The 13,383-nt window shown below is 34.6% G+C and overlaps 1 protein-coding gene across 1 annotated transcript; it reads right to left on the reverse strand.

Annotated features, from left to right (window-relative positions):
• Positions 1-1,087: 1,087 nt before the first annotated feature.
• On the reverse strand, positions 1,088-3,786 carry LOC141653199 (uncharacterized). Its single transcript, XM_074460880.1, has 3 exons — positions 3,304-3,786; positions 1,864-2,258; positions 1,088-1,752 (listed from the first exon to the last, which is right to left on the reverse strand). The coding sequence occupies exons 1-3, from the start codon at positions 3,419-3,421 to the stop codon at positions 1,273-1,275; spliced, it is 993 nt and encodes a 330-aa protein (XP_074316981.1). The 5' UTR covers positions 3,422-3,786; the 3' UTR covers positions 1,088-1,272.
• Between the last annotated feature and the right edge of the window lie 9,597 nt (positions 3,787-13,383).

Here is a 13,383-nt window from a genome sequence, read left to right on the forward strand (position 1 = left end):
ATATACGTTAAACAAAGGAAAATTTGAAAAGTTTCATTGACATGGTGAATGCAACAAACTCATCAGAACACTGAAATATGAAAAAAAAAAATATTAAATACAAACTACAACGATATTCAAAAAAGCCTGCTACAACTGAAATGAACGACTCATATGCAGAAATAAAAATACAATGATTGATAATGCAAAAGGGTAAAGTTGAGAGATCAAAATCACTTACACGTTAATATATGTGGCGATTTTTGTTTCCGGGCTTGAAATCTCTTGCGTATTGTCAAGACAAATGACAATCTTTCATAATATTGCAAATTATACCCTGAATAAAATTATGAAAAATCATTAATGTATAAGAACATAAATATCTCAGAAATTAGGTAACAAAATACATAACAAAACCTATAATTAAAGTAATTAAAAAACTTCTAAAGTTAAGCAAAAAGTATAAACTAATCATCATAATAACAACTCTAACAATAACAATAAGCTAAGCAAAACGTATAAAGTTGTCAAAGCAGCAAAACAAAAACATTAATGTCAAATACTATGAGCAACTAAAAAAATTACATGGAACAATAAATAGAAAGAAATTGAATGACGATCAAGTCAGAGCATTGAATATATATAGCTTTGGAGCCAATATATTGGAGTCGTATTAGACTTCTTAAACATAAATCCTAATCATTGTTAGTTTTCACTTTTTTATTGTTCATAAACTCTATCTTTTGTTCGTAAACTCTATCTTTTTGTTATATACGTAGTTTACAAAAATTGGAGACTCTATAATCGCTCGAAAAAAGCTTCCTTTAATAATATAGATAGATAGATAGATATTGATTGGTTTAGTTGTCCGTAGTTAAGTTCAAGCAAATTCAGTTTAAGGGACAATCGATGTTTTGTGATGTGCTTTGAAATTTAGTATTACTTTGTTTATGATAACAGGAAAAACCAGAAACGAACAAATAATTAAAAATTATATTAAATCGACCTCACATTCTAACAAGTATGGCTACGCTATTGTCTAATATCGACCCATATTAAAAAAATGCAGCATTTCTTTCTTAACAATTCACATACACTATTAGCAACATGCTGAAATTGGAATTTGCCAGTGACTGGATTTATTTAGGAGTGTCTCCACACTTCCCACTAGATATTATATGATACTTAAAGTCTTGGACCAACAGAAAATTCACAAATTCTTATTTAAGACGGTTATATCCGTCTTAAGGCAGAAAAATAAACATGATGCACAACAACTGCACAAGTATCAAATCACATATACAAAGAGCTTGGCATTTTGAGGTTGATATCCCAGTAAGGCCAGAACAGAGAAGTATGATCATCTCCTGAGAGGCCAAGGTGACCAGAGTTGGATGGCAGTTCTACGTCCTCGATTTTTGGAAAGACGTGGGACGAAGGCATGATACTCTTGTTAAGGTAGTCTTCATCATCCTGAGAGATATCGGAATGGTCTGCTTCGAAAATGTAAGAAGAGTTACCAGGTTCTGCATAACTTGAGGAATGCCCAGCTTCCACATAGTACTGTGAACTGTCTGAGTCGATTACATCGCTCTTAGCGGAGCTCAGATCTTCATGCTTGCTATAGCTGAAGATGGATGGATGCTGTTCCTCATTTTCTGAGGCAGATTCAATATTCGGGTTTTGTTGAAGAGTTTTCAGTTGATCAGACATGTTGCATGATGCAGGGTTTTCATGCTCCTTTTGTTCCAGCTTGTTTGACAAATGAACAACCTGAATTCACAATAACATCATTATCCGAGTGCCTCAGGAGTCTCACTGAAAACCCGTAACAAAACTGCATACTGAAAACTCTGATAAATGACAAATAGAGAGTAAATATACCTCAGCTTTGAGCTTCTCCTTCTCTTCAAGGAGACTTTCATAGTCGGATTTCAGACTGTTATAATTGTCTTGCAATTTGTCAAAATCCTTTTCCATTTGCTTAGTTTTCCACCTTGCCCTTCGATTTTGGAACCAGATCGCAACTTGACGAGGCTGCAAGCCAAGTTCCTTGGCAAGCTGAATTTTCCTATCTGGTTCAAGCTTGTTGTCAGTCTCAAAGCTCTTCTCCAGGAAATGAACTTGCTCAATGGACAACCGCCTTTTCTTCCCAGGTTGATGTAAATATTCGTCATAGTCATCGTCTCCATTTTCCTCCTGGTCGTATGTACAAAAGAAAGGCCTTTCTGACCTCTTTCCTCCACAAACATCTTCAAAGCTAACCATTGAACTTGAGCCTAACATATAATATAACACAATAACTTATATGAGACGGACTTACATGTGAGAGTATGAAACCAACCCAGTATTCATATAACAAAGTGATGAATACGCAAATTTCAGTTAATTTCAATACTGTTTAGTTAAGTTTAGACGATTTTAGTCTAAAAGAACAGGGCCTAACTCATAAGACTTCCTATAAAAAAGAAAGCGAATCCACATCTTCCAAGACCATGTGACATGACAAGGAGACCGTCTCACACAATATCGAACATATAAAGATGTGGGGGACAGATTTTCATGTTTATAAAGAATAATGATCTAATACTGGTTAAACACACTAAAAGTAAAGATTATGTTTGATTAGATTTGGTACTTATTATTGATTTGTGGTTTGTCAATGAGGAACAAAGCTAACTTTTCAAAGGATACCCTTAAAAAGATGGAATCATTTCTATACAACAAATTTTAAGCTAATTATCATAAATCAAAGTACTAATAACCCAATTTAGGAGACAAACATAGCCCAACTCCCTACTAAAAAAGGACTCATTTTAATCTTAGACTCATATCATGACTAAAAAGAGAGCAATTATAGCAATAAGTTGACTTAACCAAATAAACCCCATGTACAACAAAAGTACTAAAAAAACGTCTATAATCATTTCTATGTTGGTTTTGTTCGGTGTAAAGGGAGCCACACAAGGACGATTTTAATGGGATTTGAACATAGGTCATGAGCACAATTTCTCATGATTTTACCAACTAAATCAGTTGATATCTACATCATTTCACAAATAATCGGGATAAATTGAGTAATTTGCTGCTAAAAGGATCATCACTTTGTTACACCACCATGAAGAAGTATATCAAATCAACAATAAACAAATCCGATAAGTCAAAGTAGTGGTGGAACCAGGATTTATACACGGAAATTTTTAGGAGGACAAACTAGTAAAAAAAAAAAAAGGAAAAGTCAAAGACTTGGACTAAAAATTTCGAAATTTTCATTTGCTTTGGCAAGCGAGTGCAAGAGACTGATAAGAGAGAAAGGAGAGATACCTAAAACAGAAGAGGAAGAGCCATAAAGGGAAAAAGATTGAGGAAGGTGAGAAGATGAAAAAAACCCGGCACCACCACCACCACCACCACCAAAGAGCCTTCCACGGGCGCCAGCCATGAGAAAGTGAGATCGAAAAGGGCTTATTACAAATTACAATATGATCAGAAAAGTATTATACGACCATAATTGAATATAATAAGCTAGAAATGTATATGATGGTGTATTGGTGTAAGAAATTAAGATTAGAGCTTCTTATGACGAAAAAAACTGGTAATGATGAGTTCAGTGATATGGGAAGTATGAGACCTTCTATTTAGAACACCCATCATTTATTTATTTGTATTTCAACAATTGTGTTATTTGAATGTTTTTATGTCATGGAGGTGGGATTTTGAGTGTTTTTTGTTGGAAGAGAGAGAGGTGGTGTATGTGTTGTTATTGTTTTGAGAATTTGAGGTGTTGATGTAAGTAAAATCGAATATGAAAGTTTGGAAACCAATTTTGATTGGGGTTATAAAAGTGAGTCATGTAAAATGTTGTGGGGATTACTTTATTTTCATGTGGGGTATCATTTAGGAGTGTCGAGATCTTGTATAGTCCTATGTCACTATGTGTATGGTGGTGTTTTTTTCATCTTTAATTAGGTGTGGCTATTGAATTGATCTTAGCTTAGTTATGAATAGATCTTAGTCTAGTTATTATGGTTGATATATCGTGACAATCAACATGTCGGGGGTATGGAAGAGATTTTAGCCTGTTGAGATTAGTTTATTTTGGTGTGGGGTACGATTTAGGAGTGTCGATATAATCTCATATAGTTTTATGTGTATGGTGTTGCTTTCTAAACATTTTCAACATTTTCGTTTGGGGTACGATTTAGGAGTGTCGATGTGATCTCGTATACTCATATGTGTTATGTGTATGGTGGTGTTTTTTTCATCTTTAATTATATGTGGTTATTGAATAGATCTTAGCCTAGTTATAAATATCATCTTAGGCTAGTTATTAAGGCTGAGATATCGTAACAAACACTCCGTAAGTACAATCAATAAGTCGGGGGTATAGAACAGATTTTAGCCCATTTATATTAGTTTATTTTGGGGTGGGGTCGGGTATGATTTAGGAGTGTCAATATGATGATCTCGTATAGTTTTTTTTTTTTGACAGCTGGGAAGAAAGAGTTTTACATTATAGTGGTACGGTGCACTAAACCGTACCTATAAACTACAACATAAAACACAAGACTACTACTACTAACATAAGCTAGAGCAAAGTAACACTTGCATCGGTTAATAACGTTGTGTTGACGGCGTACGACTGAAGTCTGAACACGCTCTTCAAACTCAAAATCTACCACATTCTCTAATGGATGAGCAGCGTCGGCCAAAGGAAAACACTCATACTTGCTTGTCTTGATTGATGGAGCTTTGGAGAAATACCTGCAACAAGACCCAAACAAGGATCTCGGAGATTCATCTCCTTAGTTGTGAAAATCTTCCTCGGAAAACCAACGAGCCCCCACAAACACATTTTTACTCTTCATAAACGATACAGCTTCGGAGAAATACCTTCTACAAGACTCAAGATAGCGTCTCGGAGATTCATCTCCTTGGCTGTGATACACCTCATCTAAAAATCAACGAGCCCCTTGACCCAACGAAAAAGAACAAAGTGCACTTACGCCCCAAGGACGTAGAAAGAAAAGGCGAAAAGCAGACCACAAAGATCTGTCTCTAAAGGAGATCAAACTCCTACACTTTGGAACATAACCCCCGTTGACCAGAACCTCGTAGCCAAGAAAATCGAGTAAAAAGGTAGATAACAAAGAGGGAAACCACCCCCTTACCAAAACGATCTCAGGAGACCGCACCAAGCTATTCTCAACACCGACACGATGCAATGTACCAGTCAGCTTAACTAACTCGCGGATAAGGGGACAGGACACCCCAAACCACAAGGAGATTATTATACGGAATAACAAAAAACAAGAAAAAACGGAAATAAACATTAGTTAAAGGCGGATCCACCGCATCCGACCCAACCAACCCCACTTCCAGCAAACCAACTTCAACCTACCCAAAACACCTCCATTTTTAAGAATAGCCGACAGCTCACTCCAACCAACGAACAAAACGGATCTCCCAAACCAACCACGAACGACACGACCGATCCAACAAACATCTAAACCTGAAAACAGACCCTGAGACTCCAAAAGTAGTTGTAAGTGTATGGTGTTGCTTTTCTCATCTTTAATTATGTCAAGGGTATTTTGAATAAATCTTAGCCTAGTTATTAAGGCTGGGATTTCATTTGTGAGTCATGACAATATGTTAGAAGTATGGAACATGTTTTAGCCTAATTGGTAAGACTAAGATATCATTGTACAATGATCATATGCATCTAGAGGTTTGCTAGAGGTATAATTCTTTTTATAGTGTGGTGATCTCATATGTGTATGTGTTGCTTTTTTCATTTTTCAGGGATGGTTAGGAAACCGTAGATGTTATTTTTGGTGTACACTGGGTAACCTATGAGTATACTACTTGATAAGCTAGCCTAGACATGACCTCATGCCATAAATAATCGGAATTTCACTCAAGTCTTCACCACGAGACTCCACCCTTGCGAACTAACTTCGTGACAAGCTATTTAACTATGATGTTAGAGTTGATTTTAGCTACGAAGGTCTGAGGTTGTGAGCAAACTTCGTGACAAGCTGTTTACTCTTTTGTAGAATACTAGTACGACTAGATAATTATTGACAGTTATTAACGTTAGAGTCGTTTGTTTATTACACGAAATAAACTATTACACGCCAAGGTTATTTACTTTTATACATTTGGTTCATTTTGGTTAAGTGTTATTTCTTTAACTAAATCAATGATAAACGAATCGAATTCAATTAAAATGAATTGTTAGTTTCAAAAGAACACACCTGTTTTATTTTATAGCGTTTTAAGTATTTATTTAACTTTGTTCGTGGTTTTTTTTTTTTTTTCCAATTTGAAATTTCCTCTCTTTTCTATATTACTTGTATAAAAGTCTTTTTGTATGTTACTCTGTAGTTGTTAACTTGTTATAGAGTATAGAGTACTTAGAATGAACTATTGAAGTCATTAAACTAATATATGGGCAAATACTTGCTAATTTAACTTTTAACTAATAAAGGTAAGATCTAAAGACCTAATTCAGTAATTCACTAGAAGAAGTCTTTACGAGTATACTCCGTATATTATAGTCTCATACATATAATGGGAGAGGTATATATGATGCGAGTATGGAGGATTTCCTCATCACAAATGAGGAATCAACCAAAAAGATAAAGTAAGAATAGGACGTGAGCCACTAAAATGGTCTCAAGGAAAGTGCAAGTGTCCAATTGTGTGATTGTAGCAAAAAACATTGTCATACTAGTGACACAATAACTAAACAGTGACATACTTCTATTACGAAATACTGGTATATACTTTAGTTTACCTTGAAATTTAATAAGGTAATTATATCGTATGTAACGACCTTATTTTTAATAAGAATCTCGACTAATAATTGCACTATCCTGTAGTATATTGCACCGTTTAACAATCTTATACGAGGTACAAAAGTAATCGAGTAAATTATAGTGAAAAGTGACAGTAATTTTGCCAAGCAGCATTATAGACTACGAAAATTACTTAGGTCGAGGAATGTCCTCCCTGGCCAATAGGAAGTTTTATTTCTAATATTTTCCTTAAGAATTTTTCATAGACTACAGAACTAGGCAATTGTCATCACCTCAAATAATTAAATATGTGGGTTAAATTTTCTAAATTGGTATAACAACAAGACATAAATTTTCTAAATTGCATCAAACACTGCTACATGTAGGGGTAGATAACATGATCGATCAACCGGTTTGACCCATTGGTTAGGGCTTTAAAGGCCATACCTCGAACTAGGTTGACTCAGTGACCCGGACCCCTACCTGCCCAAAACCCCTTTTACAACATTTTAAAATTAAAAAAATAAGAGGACTTAACATAACCTATTCTTAATCACGCCCGGATTAAGTTAGGGTTCAAACTAAGTTAACTCAACAAGAAAGGCTTTCTCATATAACCAGGTTCACGTGTTGTCTAATGTTTATCCAACCTAGGCCTGTGACTGAAACCAACTCGGTCCGGCCCGTGTCACCCCTACTAACTCGTGCATGCAAACATAGGGGTGCGCTTATCCATAGCAGAAAATGTTTCCACACAAAATCTCATTATAGACGGCACATATCCGTCTATAACTAAAGACTGGTCAATTACATTACGACATTTTTAAACCGACAAACAACAAGTGGGATGATGGGGGTAAAAAATGTCACCACTTTAAAGCTATTTGACCCGTTTTTAGTTATATCCGTCTATAACGAGACTAGCTGGTTTTTCCACATGAATAGATTTTACCATTTGATTGGCACGAAGGGGCAATAAGGTAAAGTGGGAGTGACAGTAAAGTCAAGGGTGCGATGTGGATTGAAAACGAGGCAAGAGACGACTTACTTGAGCTATTTGTCCAAATCAGTCACTATCTTCCTACAAATGGTGGGCCATTAGACAACTACTTTTGGGCCCACTTTTACTATTTTCTTGTGAGGATTGAGCCTGGAAAACCACTACCTACACGTCAAAGACTCAGTTTATGGGCTTACTATTTTGCAGTCCAATCTAGTTTTTCTAGCTTTTGTGCTTGGGTCCCTTGTCTTTTGGGTCATTTGTCCTTCTCCATCCTACCCCATAAGTTCTTTTTTTTAGACGGTTATTTTTGTCGGAAGATTTTAAAAGGTTATACTCCGTATGTAAGTAATGTAACTCATCTGAAACCTTCAAAAGAAATTTGTCGTCTGAAATAAGAATTAGTGATCCCCACCCGTTTTACATTTATTATTAAGGGAGACTCGTCGATAAAATCAAATGATAATATAACAAATTGCAAACATATATTTCGGCTATAATACCACGTTACTTACACTTTTCATTGAGACTTAACAATTGTAAATCGGAGATACTACACCATGCTAAAGTTCAGGCATGAATCTCTCATGTGCGGATCAAAATTTATTAAATTTGTTATTATAGTTGTTCATAAATGAATTTGTGGATGCTTAGTGTAATTCTGCAGCATAATTTAAAGTTTTTTTGTTTTTTTTTTTGTGATTTAGTGAATTAATTTTTTTTTATTTAATTGAAAGAGTGGAGAATGATATAGAAAGTGAAAGGAGCTGCTACTTGCCGTTGACATAGTTATTAGAGCCAAATGACCAAATTGGTAAAAAAAAAGGCGCTAAGTGACGAATTGGTAAAAAACTTAGCAAAGTGACATATTGGTAATAAAAGTTGATGGCAAGCGACAAATTGGTAAAAAACATTTCCGAGGACAATTTGACGGAAAATTGGTAAAATAAACATTTTGGAGGACAATTTGACGAAAAATAAAACATTATTTAAACTAACTTATTACCGGATTGTTCCTACCATAAAACCGTCTTATAAAACTTTCCGAATGGGTCCATCTACTATTTCTTATTCTAATTCCTCCGTAAATTCCATTTCGCTAAATACTTAGGTTAATTTATGACCTTATTTTGACATTTTAAAAAAAAAAAAATTCTCTTTCGAATCAGATCAACTTTAGAGTTAACTTTCAGGTCATGTTCACCTTTCCAAAGTCTAATAGTTTGTTTGGCTAGACAAAGAGGAAGGACATTGCGGATTGACAAGGAGGAATGGAAAAAAAAATTAATTTGCAGGTTTGAAATGCTGAGTTTCTCCTCCCAATACCTTCAGTTTAAACTTGGCCCAAAACTTTAAAACTTGTTATGTAATGTCATAAAATCGTCTAATCTTTATTTAAGTAAATCGGGCAAAATCGTTGAATCACGGAGTTATTACGTTTTATGAGCATACATCTTTGTAATAGTAAGTCGCCTGCGATTTAACAACTATAGAGTAATAAAAATTCAATCAACATTTAGTGACTTCGTACCAAGTTTGGAAAAGAAACACCGAACATATGTCCATTATACTCATAGTAAATATTTTCAGTTCAACCCCATTTACGCAATTATCTTGTCTTCCAACTAAAAAAAACAAACTTAATTTCACCATAATTGTAGTTTTTCAAGGGTTATCATTTCATATTTTTCAACATAAGAAAATTCAACATAAAGAAAAAAGAAAAAAAATAATGATTATATTTCATCATGTTTTTTTGCTGAATAAACGTAAATACTTTGACAAACAATGATAAAAAATTGCTTTTACATAAAATTATTTGATAGAAAATGTTTACTTACTTGGAAAACAAAATTCACGTTAAATAAAAAATATTTGTAATATTACCGTGTTTTATTTTCGGTTAAATTATCCTCGGAAACCTTTTTTTACCAATTTGTCACTTATCATCCACTTTTTTTTTACCAATTTGTCACTTTGCTTAGTTTTTTTACCGGGGAAGTGGTAAACTAGCCCCTTAAGTTTGCATCAATGTGAGAATAACCCCTTAACTTTATTTTGGTGTAAACAACCCCATAACTTTGTAATAAAGTGAAATCAAACCCCATTCACTTTTCCGGTCAAAATCTCGCCGGATTGTTAATTTCTCACCAATATGGGCAATATCTCACCAATATTACGTATAATTGCTCATAATTTAACAATGAGATTTGGGTGCAACTTTTACAAAATTAAATTGCTATGTCCGTAAACAACTGGCTCGGAAAAAACAAGGAAACCTGAGATTGTTATCGCCTCTTTGAGAATAGAATGCCATGACATCATTTAGTCTTCAACAATGAAACTCTCCTCGCTCGCTTCTTTAAAATTAAATTTATTTATTTATTTGGCAAAGTTGAGAAAAGGAAAAAAGAAGTGATAATGTTGGTGTTGAGTGTTCTGGGTGATAGACAAGACGCCGGGGAGAGAGAAAGTCAGAGGTAGGAGTGGTAGGACATATGTATTGTTGGTTAATGTGCTAAAATAAGACGTATAAATCTTGCGGATACATGCATTGGTATAAGACTATAAGTATATAGAGCAGAAAGGGTGAAAATTATACGTAATATGTACAACATATGAGATATTGTACAACATATGAGATATTGGTGAGAAATTGGCCATCCGGCGAGATTTTGACCGGAAAAGTAGAAGGGACTTTATTTCAAAGTTATGGGGGTTATTTACACTAAAATAAAGTTAAGGGGATTATTCTCACATTGATACAAACTTAAGGGGCTAGTTTACCACTTTCCCGGTTTTTTTTACCAATTTGTCACTCATCCCCTACTTTTTTTTTACCAATTTGGTCATTTGGCCTAGTTATTAGTATCGTTGCGCAAATTAGTGTAATTGGCAATTATACCCTCTCACAAAAAAAAAAAAAAAAAAAAAAAAAAAAAAGAACTCAAACATTTCTCTAATCTCTCTAATTAACTTCAAAATTTACTAGAAATCAATTAATCTCAAAGAACAAACAAATTAAACAAACTGTAACAATAAATTAGTAAAAACAAAAACTAATATAAGTAATCGATTCAATAAGGAAAATTTCGACGGTCGAGTATGTCAAACGACGTGAATAACGATGAAGAAGAGGCAAGTTTGCAGACTTGGTGTAACTAACTACCGATATACGTATTTATGTAATGAAAAAGGGCTTGGATGTGCAGAACCCGCATCCTAACATTGGCTTGAACGTGTATGTTGATCCGTGTCCCAAACATAGGTTTAGACATAGGCGTGGACGTGAACACACGCGCGCCTAGACCTAAAGCTTGACGTAGTCGATTTGTTGTTGTTGATGGCACACTTGAAGTTTTGACGACGTCAATTCGTTATTCTTATGGAAAATTTGAAGTTTTGAAAACGGTTTTTGATTTTGATTTAGTGAGACGATGGTAGTATTTGGGGTTTAATTACAAGAAAACAAAATATAGGGGTAGAATGAATGGGTAATTTATTAACTTTCTCGAAGATAATTAGTAGTTTATCGTTGACAAATAGCGATTCATAAAGTGAATTGTAAAAGTCCGTTAGCTAGGGCAAAGTTAAAAAAGGCGAAGAAAAAGCCAACGTCACTAAGTAGAAGGTATACCGTATACCCATGACCATGAACACTAAGATCAATTAGTAAAGAGTTGTTCTAAGTTAACAAGAGGTCTTGGTTCAAACCGTAATTAAGCATGTAACTATGCTAAAACTCTAAGGGAGAGGCTTACTGCCTAATGGTTCTACCCTACCCGCTCGAATTCGGACAAATCAGACGATTTACAAAAACTAGGTAATGGCAAATTCTCATTGGGATAATTCCCATGGTACCCCTAAAGTTCATATTTTTTTCCCCACATATCTTTACTTTTCTGAAAAATTACTTTAATTGCTTATATTTTTTAGTTACGATTTCATAAAGCTGCGATTCTTTTTCTAAAATTGGAGATTTCGGAAAGACAATCATTTAAAAAAAAAATTCATTTTCTACATATGTGATCGAAAATAAGAGTCGGTCAAAGTTTCTTAAACATAAACTTTGACAAGCCGTAACTCCGTAATAAGATGTCTGAAAACACATTTTTTTTTTCAAGCAGAAGATCTTGTAAAAACGTTCCACTTAGGAAAAAAAGTCGCTGTTTTTCGATCTCGTATCTAAGAGATATGACCAGTCAAACCTTATTATTATTATTTTTTTTTTTGAGACAATAGTATGGATATTCGGGTAAAAATTGCAAACCTCAGCGGTACCATGTGAATTATCAATTCTCATTTAAGAGGGTTATATTCGTCCTAAGTTTAAGACGGGTTAAATATGTCCATTTGAGTGAATAAGACAAAAACAAAATTGATAAAAACAAAAAAAATTGTCCTATATATACCCATGTGAGAAGATATTTTACCTGTTTTATTGTTATAGACGATATATCCGTTTTAAAGAAGGCTAGCCGCTAAAGTGCTAAGTATAAGGTGGAGTATACAAGTTTTACAGTTGGTCTCCCTTCAAACGGGATTTTGGGATCATTTTACAACTAAATGTGACCATTTTAAAAAAAAATAAATTATCATAAACCGTAAAATTAGTTAGATCATTGTGGTTAAATTTGACCATAAAATGATTCTTCCAAGAATTTGTGCAAGTTTGAAGGTGGAGTAAAAGGTGAACTACATTTGGGATTTTGGGCCATACCATGCTAGACTACGCAGGCCTAATAATCCTCGGCCCGAGTTTTCAATTTTTCATGTCTCTACCAGAAAAATTAGTTATTGACATACTCCGTTTGACATTTGTTCTATCGAGTCAACGAGCCACTGCTATGCGACTGCATTGACGGCATTAATGAAATCTCGTATACCAAATTAGTGCTATTAATTGTGATACTAAGAACCTTATTTAGTATCTGGGTTTGAATACAAAATATTCATATTTTGGTGTAAAATTACTTAATTAGGCGTCATGAGGAATGCACGTAAGGTGTTTGTTTAAATGCTTGATTGAAATGTTGTATTTTTGACTGCTTTTGTTACATGGGTAGTTCTAAAATGGGTTATTTGAGAACTATTTTACCATACTTGTTTAGAAGGATCCGACACAGGTGCAAGTTTAAGTGTTGGACTCGGTTTATTTATGAAATATTCGCCTATTTTGGCTTAAAATGAGGTGTATTGGACAATGGAAGTCTGGCACGCGAGGAAATGTGAAGGATCGGAGTAACATAACTTGAGAATGTTTTGAACTTCTGATAGTTTGCTCAATGTGTTAAGAGCATGTACCAAGTTCATGTGTCTAAGTCTAAGTAGTTGGAGACAAATCTCAGGGCGGTAACTGAAGACTGTAGCCTGTAGGTTTGTAAGAAATGTGTTTCTGCAAAATGCACTGGTTGAACTGAATTCAAAATTCGGATCATGACGGATGGAGTTATGTCGTTCGGTAGATGTTGGTTTGCTGGAATGCGTATACTGGGTGGATAGTCAGCTCACGGGTTTGAGAACGACATGTTTAGGGACGTTGGGAGTTATTGCTTTGAGTAGGTGAGCTTGTAACCACTCAGGACTTGATGGTGTCATAGT

Source organism: Silene latifolia, chromosome 4 (genome assembly GCF_048544455.1).
Source record: "Silene latifolia isolate original U9 population chromosome 4, ASM4854445v1, whole genome shotgun sequence".
NCBI lineage: Eukaryota > Viridiplantae > Streptophyta > Magnoliopsida > Caryophyllales > Caryophyllaceae > Silene > Silene latifolia.

Bases quoted from the DNA above. Each gene is read 5' to 3' on its own strand.
- LOC141653199 (XM_074460880.1), bottom strand. From the start codon at position 3,421: ATGGCTGGCGCCCGTGGAAGGCTCTTTGGTGGTGGTGGTGGTGGTGGT. The intron at 2,259-3,303 runs GTATCTCTCCTT...ATTATATGTTAG, and splicing joins CTCTTCCTCTTCTGTTTTAG to GCTCAAGTTCAATGGTTAGC. The intron at 1,753-1,863 runs GTATATTTACTC...TTGTGAATTCAG, and splicing joins AGGAGAAGCTCAAAGCTGAG to GTTGTTCATTTGTCAAACAA.